This window comes from Boleophthalmus pectinirostris, unplaced genomic scaffold (assembly GCF_026225935.1).
Source record: "Boleophthalmus pectinirostris isolate CB_2022bp ecotype Guang Dong unplaced genomic scaffold, ASM2622593v1 HiC_scaffold_8, whole genome shotgun sequence".
NCBI classification, from domain to species: Eukaryota; Metazoa; Chordata; class Actinopteri; order Gobiiformes; family Gobiidae; genus Boleophthalmus; species Boleophthalmus pectinirostris.
This window is the reverse complement of record NW_026571515.1, coordinates 1,845,099-1,859,076: the sequence shown is the minus strand read 5'-3', so window position 1 is coordinate 1,859,076 and position 13,978 is coordinate 1,845,099. Positions and strand designations below refer to the sequence as shown.

The 13,978-nt window shown below is 40.3% G+C and overlaps 2 protein-coding genes across 9 annotated transcripts in view; both read left to right on the top strand.

The window, feature by feature from the left end:
• Positions 1 to 5,741, top strand: part of LOC110155000 (DENN domain-containing protein 2D) — a 43,945-nt gene extending 38,204 nt beyond the window's left edge. For both annotated transcript variants that reach the window (XM_055165630.1, XM_055165629.1), the window contains exons 11-14: positions 1,196 to 1,246; positions 1,324 to 1,405; positions 2,070 to 2,315; positions 4,616 to 5,741. In XM_055165630.1, the coding sequence (XP_055021605.1) occupies positions 1,196 to 1,246; positions 1,324 to 1,405; positions 2,070 to 2,315; positions 4,616 to 4,683 (447 nt within the window). In that variant the 3' untranslated portion in view covers positions 4,684 to 5,741. The remainder of the gene's footprint in view (positions 1 to 1,195; positions 1,247 to 1,323; positions 1,406 to 2,069; positions 2,316 to 4,615) is intronic.
• Positions 5,742 to 11,941: 6,200 nt separating this feature from the next.
• stk38a (serine/threonine kinase 38a) overlaps positions 11,942 to 13,978 on the top strand; it is a 37,828-nt gene continuing 35,791 nt past the window's right edge. For 4 of the 7 annotated variants that reach the window (XM_055165636.1, XM_020919017.2, XM_055165631.1 and 1 more), the window contains exon 1: positions 12,631 to 12,769. The gene's annotated coding sequence lies outside the window, so the exon portion shown is untranslated. The other 3 variants (XM_055165632.1, XM_055165633.1, XM_055165634.1) reach the window with 3 other exon arrangements.

The window sequence follows — 13,978 nt, the reverse complement described above, 5'->3', positions numbered from 1 at the left end:
GTGAAAGAACATCCAAAAACTCCACTCCACACTCCCATGATGCACCTGCACTCGTCTTAAATACAAACCACAAAATAATCCAAAAAATAAACATTACTGAGGTAAACTCATGATTAACATTAGTAAGGATTAACTTAACGAAAATGTAAATAGATCAAATTATTTTAAGCAAATAATCAACAAACAATCATGTTAACCACACAGCAAAAACTCTCACAGAATCATTTGAACATTTTCTCAGTGTTGATCTGAGTCACTCTGTTCTAGAGTTAATTTAACATTTTTTGTAAATGTTAATTAAGTAAAACTGGACCAAAGTTCCTGTTTAACCCAAATCCAGAGTTAAATGAACGTTTAGAGAGTAAACAGATAACACTTTGTAGAGTTATCCTGATTTAACTCAACAACACACAGAGGGGTTTTATTTTTACACTTTATTTGAGTTAATTTAAGATGAAATTATGAACAAAACTGGTTCAAACTGGTTCTACTCTGGCGGGAGTTTGAAGTGGAAGTGGGAGGAGCCAAATTAACACTGGTGGAAGTTGAATTAACTTCAACCAGATCAACTCAAATAACCCCAACTCCAACACACATTTAACTTTCAAATGGTTAAAATAACACTTTTTGTGTTAAAAACAACTCTGAAATATTTTACCCTGAAATTTTAACCCTCCAGTTTTTGCCTTGCATAAAAAATTACCGAAATTACCAAAAATCCTGCGTTTTGAGTAAATTTTGAATCAAACAAAAATAGGAAAAAATGATCTCAGAAATGAAAATATGACAGAAATGATGAAACTGGGATTAGGCTCCAACAAAATAAAATAATAAAGTGTAAAACAGACATGTGCAATATTTAGGTCTGACACAAAATACTCTGCAAAATGGATCTCTAGACTTCAGGATTTTAATCTGATGCGGTCTTATTTTTTGAATTCAGTTCTTCTGAATTCTACAGACAAAATAAAACGAAGAAGTAAAGAGCGGTGGGTGGATGTGGGGGGTGGGGGAAAACGGGAATTTTCTGAGCAAAGACTCCTTGAATGCAGAAAATTAAAGATCATTGGAACGTACATGAATCACTTTTATTTTGCAGTCTTTTATATTTTGACCACACCTAAACAGTAAACACGTGTTGCATTTTCTCTTGAGTAAAATAATAAAAATCGTGCGTGTGTGTGTTTGTCCTCAGCTGCTGGTGGTGGATTTGTCCGAGGAGAAGAAGGAGACGTTCCCGTACTCGGTGAGGAAACTGGAGCAGGACACGTGTGGCCGACGCTCGGAGACGTCTTTACTCACTTCACTTTTGTCCTTTTGCAGATCGGTGACGAAAAATCCATTCTGCCTCCGAAGATCCAGACCGAGATCCTGGACGCGTTAAGACCCCGGAAACAAGCCTCAAGTGAGTGGACGGCAAATTTCTCTGATCGCGCCAAGATTTTAAAACTTCTACCAGGTTATTCATCTTGTTTTCAAATTTATTCTCGTTCTGACGTGTTTCATTCTCGTCTGGAGGTCGTTTATTTTAAGAGAACTTGTCAAGTCAAATGATCTTGCTGCATGGACACATCATTTCACGACTTTTAAATCATTTTCTAGACCAGGAGTGGGCAAACTACGGCCCGGGGACCATATGCGGCCCTTTAATCTTTTTAATCTGGCCCACTGAACTTCAATAATAATAATAATAATAAAGATTTTCAGTGTTTTAAAAGTCATTTTAATAAATTGTAAATACTGTGGGACTTGAAACACAGATATTTAGTTGATGCTTTGTAATGATTTTCAGTTCTGGGACATGTTTTCTACAGATCCCATGTTATTTTTTTTGTTTTATGAGGTGATTTACAAAAAAAACCCTCCATCCATCTGCTCCCTTTCGTCAAATTTTAGAACCATTTGTGGCCCATGAGTTAAAAAGTTGCCCACCCCTGGTTTATATCTTTTGGTCAAACTTTTTTGCAGTGTGGGGTTTGGAAACAAGTGAAACAAAAGCAAAGTAACGACAGTCAGTGCTGTCCTCCACCAGAAGAACCGCGTCACTGTAAACCCTGTGTGTGTTTCAGCGGTGGAGGAGCTGAACCGCGTGGTGTCTGAGGCCTTCCTTCAGTTCTTCGTGAAGACTGTGGGTCACTACGGCTCCTTCGTCAGGCGCGGCTCGTCCGGGGAGCGCGGCGTGTTCGAGAAGAGGGGCTTCTACAAGTCCATCGAGTCCAAGAGCATCAGGCACTTTGTGAAGAAGTTCATCCAGACGCAGATGTTTGACCTGTTCATCCAGGAGGTGGAGCAGCAGCAGCCCGGCCCACAGCAAGGTACTCCTTATGTCGGAGTATGTTTCATGTATTTATACTCTGCAGCTGATCGACATTTCCTGGGGTTGTGAAACCAAAAAGCTCTGCTCTGTCTGATGTGACTCTGTCTGAAGACGACATACAAGTTCTACTTCAAGTTTGGTTTATTAAGAATGAAATGAAACATTTTGTTAAGTTTAAGAAAGTGTCTTCATGGTCCATGAGTGCTCTGCATGTTTGTGGACACCACATTTTCAAAAGTTCATTTTGCAAAAATAAGACAGAACATCACAAATCTTGGATCTGTTAAAAACAGACGTCTAGTTTTTCTAAAACTGTCCATTTTCTGTTGGTGGTGCTTCATTTTTTTTGGTCTAACCTGGTAAAAATGCACCAAATGTATTTTGTTCCATGTTGAACACTTCATCTCTTGTAGCTCGTTCATCACAGAGGCTCAGGTTTAAAATACAAAGTCCACAGTGTCGTGTGTGAAGGTTTATGTTCAATATCAAACTTCTGTCTGTGAAACTGAACTTTCCACTTTTCCTTCAAAGACGCGCTGACATTTGAAGAGGAGAATTTAAGAACAAATTCAATCCCCAGAAATTTGTGATAAACCAAAAGCACAAGTGTAAAAGAACATTTGACAAACTTTAACCCTTGAAAATTTGAAGAATCTTAAATAGTTTTTTAGATACAGAAATCTGAAAGTGTCTCCTCAGAAAACTCTGCTCAAAACAGATCAGGGGGGAGTCGACAAAATATTTTTTATCACAAAACTATAAGGAGTTGGGAAATAAAATCTGGGACTTTATCTTTTTCTGTTGTGAACCTCCTAGAATTTTTTCAGTCAAATCTGAGATGGTCGAATGAGACGTTCAGAGATTTTGCTTGGAATGACCCAAATATTTTATGAATGAATCACAGTGTACTCAGTATACTACAGTTTTACAGTTTTACAGTTTTCTTATTTTCATTTGTCTTAATAATAAGTCTCAAATCCAGATATGATCAAAATTAAACAATGGCAAACAATTAAAAGACAATAATATTCATTACGATGATGAAAAATCTAATCTAAAAGTTCGAGAGGAAGAGAAAGAGGAGAGAAGTTTTTAATGATTTGCAATTTTTCTTCATTTCCTTTAGTCGCAATATTAAACTTTTCTAATTTAAGAAATCCAAAGACGTCACGAAACCACTGAGGTATTAAAAGAACCGCAGCAGATTTACAGAGAAGTCAAATATTGCGTCTAACTATAAAAGATGCAAAAGTGAGTGTATTTAAACTCTTTCTCGACAAGTTACAAACTCCTAAAACACAAAAATCCACGTATCGTTTGTTCATTTGTTTTTCAATATAAAACCAAAAATAAGAAAATGAAAAAACAACAGTTTTCTTCATTATTTGTCTCCAAAACCAAAATGAAAAAATGGATAATGATCATTTTTTCAGTTTTTGATTTTGTTTTTAAATGAATAATGGAACCGGGACCAGAGCGGGACCGAGACCCCGAGACCAGACCGAGACCAGACCGGGACTAGACCGGGACTAGACTGAGACCAGACCGAGACCAGACCGGGACCGAGACCAGACCGAGACCAGACCAGGATCAGACCGAGACCAGACCGGGACCAGACCAGGACCAGACCGGAGGCTCAGAGCCCACAGCAGGGCCGGAGCTCGAAGCTGAGGCTCGGACACTGCGAAGGCTTGGGGTCAAAGCTCGCAGTCAGTCCCGGTCTCGGTCCCGGTCTCGGTCTCGGTCTCGGTGCCGGTCTCGGTGCCGGTCTCGGTGCCGGTCTCGGTGCCGGTCTCGGTGCCGCTCTGGTCCCGCTCTAGTCCTGGTCTCAGTCCCGGTCTCAGTCCCGGTCTCAGTCCCGGTCTCAGTCCCGGTCTCAGTCCCGCTCTGGTCCCGCTCTGGTCCAGGTCTCGGTGCCGGTCTCGGTGCCGGTCTCGGTCTCGGTGCCGGTCTCGGTCTCGGTCTCAGTCCCGGTCTTGTCCCGGACCTGGATCAGTCCTGGTTCAGTTCGGCATCACAGTCACTGAAGTCACGTAAACGGGAAACGGTCGTTATCTGTTTTTTCCATTTTTCATTTAAACACAAAATTGAAAACTGAAAAAAACGAATCATTATCTGTTTTTTTTCATTTTGGTTTTGGAGTCAAATAATGAAGAAAATTGTTGTTTTTTTTTTTGTTTTCTTATTTTTGGTTTTATATTGAAAAACGAACGACACACGGATTCACAAAAATATTGAACGTTTTAACTCTTAAATAAAAAGATTCTGAATGTTTTGTCTTTGTCTGTTTGTCCTCAGGAGTTTTCCACAGTAAAATCCTGGAATTCCACGAGAAAAGGAAACGGGACAAGGCCAGAAAGCACTAGAGTCTCCTCCCACGGACACAGGAGGGTACCCGAACAAGAGTACCTACCTACAGGAGAGTACCTACAAGTGCCTACGCCAGAGAACTTATCCAAAAGTACCAATGTGAGGGCACTTACCGAAGAGGGACACAAGGACCCCTACCCAAACAAGGGTACCTACACGAGGGTACTTAGAGAAGGGTACCTAAACCGAGAGTACCTACCCAAGAGTAACGTACGGCACCTCCTACATACGAGTACCTAGACCAAGGGAATTTACCTACACGAGGAACTCTACCTACGTGAGGGCCTACGTATGTGCATCTACTCAGAGGTACCTACAAACGAGAACCTATCTGAGAGTACCTACACGAGGGCAACTACCAAACAGATGTCTATTTATGTGCACCGAGTCAAGGAAACCATCCAGGAGTACCTGTATAAGACCACCTACACAACAGAAGTACCCAAGACTTCCTACAAATGAGTACCTAACCACGAGTACTTTATCCAGACCAGGGCACCTGCTCCGAAGTACAGGGTGTCCCACAAATTTGACATTTCGCAGGACTGTAATTTTGGCGATTTTTGTTGAAATAATCTCAAATTTTCCGAATTCTGAGGAAATGATTGGAAATGAAACCGTCTGCAGCTTCTTCAAGTTTTAAAATTAGACAAGACACGAAAACGTCAAGAATTCTGTGTCGACTCGCTCCAGAAACTTGAAAAAAGTACTTCAGTAGTACTTACGGGAATGACTCTACCTGAGAAGACCTGTGTACAAATACCTACACAAGAGTACCCCCATGGAGTAGTTTACAGTACTCAGAATTCAAAGTACTTCTTTACGTGGCCATAGGAATGATTTTATTGCACTGTTTTTAGGTGTTTTAAAGCTGCATTGCGTAACTTTTCCCTCGTCTCCATGGAGATGTCGTTATTGTATTTTCGAGCAACGGAAACGCCCGAACTGAACGGACAGATGAGTTTTAACATCGTACCACGGAACATTCCAGGAAAAAAAGCAATGACATCTCCACGGAAACGGAGCAGAAAAGTTCCGCAGTGCAGCTTTTTTTTTTTTAAGTTTTTTAAGTGTAAATGAGTGTACGGCGGCTGCTAATGTGAACCTGTGGGGCTGCAGTCCGGACGACATTTCACACACCAACTAAGAACTGCTGAGATTGGAAACGAAACCGTCTGCAGCTTCTTCAAGTTTTAAAATTAGACGACAAGACATGAAAACGTCAAGAATTCTGTGTCGACTTGCTCCAGAAACTTGGAAAAAAAACGCCAAACCGTCATTTGATCAACCTGGGTTTCCAAACTTTTCACAAACTTGCTCGACCTTCTCTTCTGATGTTCATGATCAACAGATCCTTCAGCCCTTTAGTCCAAGACGCAAAATGACTTCTGTTTGGGAGTGAACGGCTCAACCTAAAAACAGAACAAAAACACAAAAAAAAGAGATTTTTTTTTAAATTTTAGGTTATTTCAACAAGAATTGCCCAAATGACTGGCCTTCAAAATGATGTCACATTTTTTGGGACACCCTGTACTCGCTTCAGAGTACCTCTACTAGAGACCCGACCAAGAGTACCCCACATACAAGTACTACCCAAGAGTACCTACATACAAGTACCTACCCAAGAGTACCCACATACAAGTACTTACCCAAGAGTACCTACATACAAGTACCTACCCAAGAGTACTTTAGCCAGACTGGGGCACCTACTCCAGATTACAGGGTGTTCCAAAAATTTGACATAATCTCGAAAGACAGTAATTTTGGCGATTCTTGTTGAAAACACCTCAAATTTTCAGAGAATCTTTAGAAACGGATCAGGATGTTTTATTTTTGTTTTGTTTTGAGGTGGAGTTCGTTCGCTCCCAAACAGAAGTCATTTTTCGTCTTGGACTAAAGGGCTGAAGGATCTGTTGGACCATCATGAACATCAGAAGAGAAGGTCGAGCAAGTTTGTGAAAAGTTTGGAAACCCAGATTGCTCGAATGACGGTTTGGCGTTTTTTCAAGTTTCTGGAGCAAGTTACTTAAACTGTGCGGCGAATGACGGTTTGGCGAATCCCAAGGAAACAACTGGAAATGCAGCTCCTTCAAGTTTTAAAATCAGACGACAAGACATGAAAACGTCAAGAATTCTGTGTCGACTTGCTCCAGAAACTTGAAGAAACGCCAAACCGTCACTTGAGGAATCTGGGTTTCGAACGGACTTTTTGGAGCTTCGCGAGAGTTTTTCACGAACTTGCTCAACCTTCTCTTCTGACGTTGATGTTGGTACCAGATTCTTTTCGTGAGTGAACGGCTCAACCTGAAAACAGAACAAAAATTAAAATTTAAGAAAAATGTTAGAAAATTTGAGGTTATTTCAACAGGAATTGCCAAAATTATTGGCCTGATGTCAGATTTTTTGGGACACCCTGTACTTTCTTCCAAGTATCTCCACAAGAGACCCAACCAAGAGTACCCACATACAAGTACTTACCCAAGAGTATCCACATATAAGTACCTACCCAAGGTTACTTCAGCTAGACCAGAGCACCTAGTCCAAAGTACTTGGATCGTAGTAACTCCACAAGAGACCTGACCAAGAGTACCTGCATAGAAGTACTTCCCCAAGAGTACTTCAGCTAGACCAGGACTCAATAGTACTTGCTTCTGAGTACCTCCACAAGAAACCCAACCCAAAGAGTACCTACATACAAGTACCCACCCATGAGTACTTTAGCTAGATCAGGGCACTTACTCTAAAAGTACTTTCTTCGTAGTACTTCCACAAGAGACCCGACCCAGGAGTACCAACATACATACAAGTACCTAGCCAAGAGTACTTCAGCTAGACCAGGGCTCCTACTTGAAAAGTACTTGCATCCGAGTACCTCCAAAAGAAACCCGACCGAAGAGTACCTATATACAAGTACCGACCCAAGAGTACCTACATGCAAGTACCTGTCCACGAGTACTCTGCAGTAGGTGCCTTGGTCCGGCTAAAGTACTTGCATCTGAGTACCTCCACAAGAGATCTGACCCAAGAGTACCTACATTCAAACTTCTACAAGAGTACCTACCCAACAGTACTTCTGCTAGACCAGGGCACATACTCCAAAGTATTTGCTTCTAAGTACCCTCAAGAGACCCGACCCAAGAGTACCTACAGATAAGTACCTATCCACAAGCACTTTGGAGTAGGACCAAGAGTGCTTACATATAAGTACTTACCCTAGAGTACCTACATACAAGTACTTACTCACGAATATTTCAGCTAGACCAGGGCACCTACTCGAAAAGTACTTGCATCCGAGTACCTCCAAAAGAAACTCAACCGAAGAATAAATACATACAAGTACTCACCGAAGAGTACCCACATACAAGTACCTACCCAAGAGTACTTTAACTAGACCAGGGCCACCTACTCCAAAGTACTTGTATCATAGTACCTCCACAAGAGACCCGACCCAAGAGTACCTACATACATAGAAGTACTTACCCAAAAGTATCTACATATGAGTACTTACCCATGAGTACTTTGGAGTAGGTGCTCTGGTCTGGCTAAAGTACTTGCGTCCGAGTACCTCCACAAGAGACCTGATCCAAGAGTACCCACATACAAGTACTTACCCAAGAGTACCCACATACATACAGTACAAGTACCCACCCTGGAGTACTTCAGCTGGACCAGGGCACGTACTCCAAAGTACTTCAGTAGTACTTACAGGAATGACTCTACCTGAGAGGACCTGTGTACAAATACCTACACAAGAGTACCCCCCTGGAGTAGTTTACAGTACTCAGAATTCAAAGTACTTCTTTACGAGGACATAGGAATGGTTTTTAGGTGTTTTAAAGCTGCATTGCGTAACTTTTCCCTCGTCTCCATGGAGATGTCGTTATTGTATTTCCGAGCAACGGAAACGCCCGAACTGAACGGACGCCGCGACGGACAGATGAGTTTTAACGTCGTACCGCGGAACATTCCAGGAAAAAAAGCGATGACATCTCCACGGAAACGGAGCAGAAAAGTTCCGCAGTGCAGCTTTTTATTTAAAAACGTTTTTTAAGTGTAAATGAGTGTACGGCGGCTGCTAATGTGAACCTGTGGGGCTGCAGTCCGGACGACATTTCACACACCAACTAAGAACTGCTGAGTTTGTAAAGTTTGTTTGTTTGTTTGTTTGTTTGTTTGTTTGTGTGCGTTTAATTCAAGTTTTATTTCTTTACGCGACTGATTCGACGGACGATCTTTATTTATTGATCTGCTGTTTTTTTTTTTGTTTTTTGGTGCGGTGAAATCACAGGTACATTTCTTGAAACAGTAGAATTTTATTTTATTTTATTACAAACGGACTCGTCGTAATTTAAATGTGATTCTGAAATGTGATTCTGTGGGGTTTGAGGCTCGATGGGGAAACTTTTAAATTTATATAAAGTGTTTATTTTCAATCCACTGATCCTGTTTTGTCTTTTTTTTTTTTTTCTGTTTTGTAATTCAGGTTTTTATTTATTTATTACTTGGGGCTGAAGGGATGATATAATTTAAGAAGTTAAAGCAAAAATAAATCTTAAAATAAAATAAAACCGTCAAAGTGACAATCCTCTGTGACTCTCAACTCAATTTACAAATACAAATAAGACTCCAGAGTAAAAAGTGCAGTGTTAAAATTGATTCTGTGAGAGTCGATTTGAACATTTTCTCAGTGTTTATCTGAGTCACTCTGTTCTAGAGTTAATTTAACATTTGTGTAAATGTTCATGAAGTAAAACTGGACCAAAGTTCCTGTTTAACCCAAATCCAGAGTTAAATGAACGTTTAGAGAGTAAACAGATAACACTTTGTAGAGTTATCCTGATTTAACTCAACAACACACAGAGGAGTTTTATTTTTACACTTTATTTGAGTTAATTTAAGATGAAATTATGAACAAAACTGGTTCAAACTGGTTCTACTCTGGTGGGAGTTTGAAGAGGTGGGAGGAGCCAAAATAACACTAAGGGAAGTTGAATTAACTTCAGCCAAATCAACTCTGGTAAATCACCCCAACTTCAACCCACATTTAACTCTCAAAGAGTTAAAGTAACACTTTTTGTGTTAAAAACAACTCTGAAATTTGAACCCTCCAGTTTTTGCTGTTAAATAAAAAGTTCACTTTAGGAAAACAAATCTTTGCAAAAATATTGATCTTGACTAAACTGAGTCAAACCTGTCACAGGCTTCTTCAACCAAAAACAGCTGCCCAAGATTTTACATAAAATGTCTTTATTATCATTGAACAGAGCCAGTAATTTCTCATATGAAACTATTTTCATCAAATTGTCCGTCTGTTAACGTCTGGAGGAGAAGGATCCTTCTGTACATTAAGAATGTCCCGTGCTGCAGTTATTACCCACATTTAAAACTACATAATCATTAACATGGAACAAAACATTGTTTTAGATTTTCTAGATCAGCATTTGGTTCCACATCTGGCCAAAATATTTGGGTCCAAATTTTATGCAAATTAATATTTAGAGTTTGTTTAAGACACTTGAAAATGTTCCTACAACCTAAACTAGAACATAGAACCAAATAAATCAGGAGTATTTCAATAATTTGCCATTTTATTCTTCAAACACAAACTGAAACTTACATAAAAATGACTTGGAAAGTTCATAAAAGTTTCTTGTAAAGTCCATCTCCTCTGTGTGTTTGTTGGTGTCACTAAAGCTGCTCGTGTGTGTGTGTGTGTGTGTGTGTGTGTGTGTGTGTGTGTGTGTGTGTGTGTGTGTGTGTGTGTGTGTGTGTGTGTGTGTGTGTGTGTGTGTGTGTGTGTGTGTGTGTGTGTGTGTGTGTGTGTGTGTGTGTGTGTGTGTGTGTGAGACTCCTGCAGTAGATCCTGTTTCTGATCTTCAGTCTTTGTTCTACAATTCAAATCTTGAATAATCTTCAAGATTTTAAGCTTATTCAAGATTTGAAAGTGTCAGAAACATCCTGGACATTTTTCCTGAAGCTCAGTTTGAGCAGCTTCAGTCTCATCATCATCAGCCCAGAAGAAGAAGAAACTCCTCAAACTCCCTGATCTTCTTCTCTTCATGATCTGCTGGATGAAGGTCTTTGTCTCGTGGCTTTGGTGGAACCTCTGAACCTCTGAACCTCTGAACCTCTGAACCTTCTGAACCTTTTCCATCAGATCGTGAAGCGTCAGTTTCTTCTCAGGGACCAAAGACGTCGCCCAAAACTGTTCAGACTGAATGTTCAGACTGTGAAGCTTCTGAAAGAAAAAACAAATCATCTGCAGGAGCTTCACAACTTCATCCAGAAGCTTCTAAAACATCTCAATTTTCTTCCACATTTCCTCCTAAATCATCGTTTGGAGCTCAAACCTGACGCAGGATCTAATCGAGATGATCTGAAACTTTATTTTTTATCATGTTTGATGAACCAGCCTAATATATAAATAAATATATCTGCGTAAAACCACAGTTTCGCCTTCATTTCAGCGCAGACATGAAGAAATATGTTTTTACTTGAATTCTTGGGATTATGACGGAAATAATTCACACCAAAATCTTGTCAAGGGATTTTAAAAACAAATAAAGTGTCACATCTACAATTATATCGGCCTCTTCAGAATATCACAATAAATATCGTACCGTGAGGTTTATATCGTTTTAATGATTTACACATTATTTTTTACAGAACCGTATCAAATTGATTTGAAAATATCGTATCGAATCAAAAGTTCACTGTATCAAGATGTGTATCGTATCGGCAACTTCTTAACGATACCAGCCCTAATATTTACTTTGTTGACGTGTTTAGAAACATGTCAATAAAGTAAATACTTTTTACTAGAGCTGCTCCATTATTGAAAAAAATCATGATCACGATTATTTTGGTCGATATTGAAATCACAATTATTCAAACGATTATTTTTTAGTTACGTGATGCATTTAATCAACAGTTCTCTCTCAAAAAAACAAAACAAAACACTGTTATTGATAATTTAGGCAAAACTTTCAAATTGAAAATAAATATCAGCAAAAAATCTGAACCTTAGAGCAGTTTTGCGACGTATAAAATGAATAAAATAAACACTGAACATGAAATAAGGCAGAAAAACATAAATGTCTCCAAAATAAATTCTAAACTCTTCTACAATCTCTATATTTAAAAATAAAATAAATATGCTTATTTATATTTTAAAAATCTCAACATAAACTTTGTGAAGCTTTATCATTGCGCCTCGGAGCAGTGCGCGCAGTGGCCGCTGGGGGCCGTACGCGCCGCGCCTCCCCGAGTCTCAGCTCCGGATCCGCGGCAGAAGAAGAACCAGCAGCCCCCGCAGCGTCGACAGAGGTAAGCTAACCCAGCACCAACAAGCCACAAACAAGCCACAAACAAGCTCCTAAAGTCCGGATCGGGGCCCCAACACGCGTCCGGGACACGCCGGGGCCGCGCCGTGCCCCCCTCCGTGTGCGCGCCGGGGCTCCGTGACGCGCGTTTCCCCGGAGCGGAGGAGTTTAAAGCCCCGCAGCTAGCCTGGATTAGCTCGTTTTTTACCTTAGCCTGGCTGGAGGTGTCCCGAGGCGCGGCTCTGGTGAGTCTGTTCCGCCCGCTCATGTCAAAATAAACCCGGGTTCTGCTCTGGAAACGGGACGCGCCACCGAGCTCCGCCAAGCGCCTTTTATTTTGCGCGAGAGGAAGTGGAAAATGTTTCGCTCCTGGAGTCAAACTTCGGGGGAGTGAACTTCGAGAGCTTCACCTTACCCCGCACAGATCAAGTGTAGTTCCGGGCAGGTCAGCTGTTTTAATCTGATCTAGTGTGTTTTTTGTTGAACCGTCGCGTCGGAAAGTGAGTTTGGATCACTTTTACGCGCGGCGGAGAGCGACTTTAAACCCGCGAGGAGTTGAAAAGCTTTTGTTGTAACGGTTCAGGACAAACTTTCTCGCGTTGTAGGGCGGAAGAAAGTGCGTAGAGCTGAGTTGTGATCAGCCCGAGCCGAGCGTGGATCCGCTTTACCTGAGCCCCTCCATCCTCCAGCCCCAATCCCCGCTCCATCTGCTCCGGGTTTACGCACCTGACGGACCAGAGGAGCCACAGACACGAGGCGGGTGAGGTCTTTTAGTCGTTTGGTAAAAGGCAGAGGTGGGACCAAGTTGTTGTTTTGCAAGTTTCAAGTCTTTGACCTCAAGTCCGAGTCAAATACAGGCAAGTCCAAGTCGAGTCTCGAGTAACAGAAGTCCAAGTCATAACCAACAGTACCAAATATAGCTTCGATTTTTGCAGTTTATATGAATTTTAAACTAAATTGTGCTTAAAACATCATAGTATACTTATATATGAGTATTTATAGAGTTGTAGATATGTAAGTCTTTCCTTTTTAAATGTTTTGACAAGATCTTACTGTGAATTAATATGGCCAGAACAAAAAGAATTCTGTTGTTTTGGTTTTTTTTACTTAATGTTTCTGCAATAATACGATGATTTAAAATGAATGCAAACATTTAAGTTGTTTTTTTTTATTACTTTTTGTGCACATAAATCCTTTCAATTTTTTTAAACAATATAAAAAAAGAAACAAGCAAGCGACAGGGTAATAATGACGTGATTAAACGTCAACTCTTTATGTATCAGAGACCAGATCAGTTATAAAAGAAGCTCCATGTCATTTCTACCGTATTAGCATAGGCAAAACAGTTTTCCAGCGCTGAATAAAAATAGGTTTTTGAATCCTTAAAGAACAGGTTATCTGCTCCATTCAGTATATATCTCAAACTTTCTGAATCCGTATGTTAAAAGAGCGAGGATCTGGTTTGAGCTTCTGATGGTTTTACATTTTAAAGCAGCTGTAAGTAAAATATTTAAAAGGTGTTTTTCATCTCGTGCGCCGATACTTGCAGGTAACGCTCCTAAAGGGTGAAGTATAGTTCTGCTACAACTAGGGTAGATAGGATATGTTGATTAAAAATAACTTTAAGGGCATCACAAACTTCCCTTCAAAACAAATCCAGTTTAGGACAATGCCAAAATAGATGTGTGTATGGTTGGCATTGACCACGCCACAGTTTCTCCAGCATAAACCGGAATCTATTGGTCCCATTTTACTGGTTTATATCTGGAGTTTCCACTTGAATTCTCGTCAGACGGTTGAGTTTGTAACAAGATGTGATTCTGTGCATTTCTGTTCTCACTAGTGACGGGCATTCGATAAAATTTTCTTAATCGATTGTCAGGAGAATTAACGATCAAGTTTCGATTAATCATTAACGTTTTTATATTAAAATGATCATCATTATTATTACTATCTGCACTAATCTGCA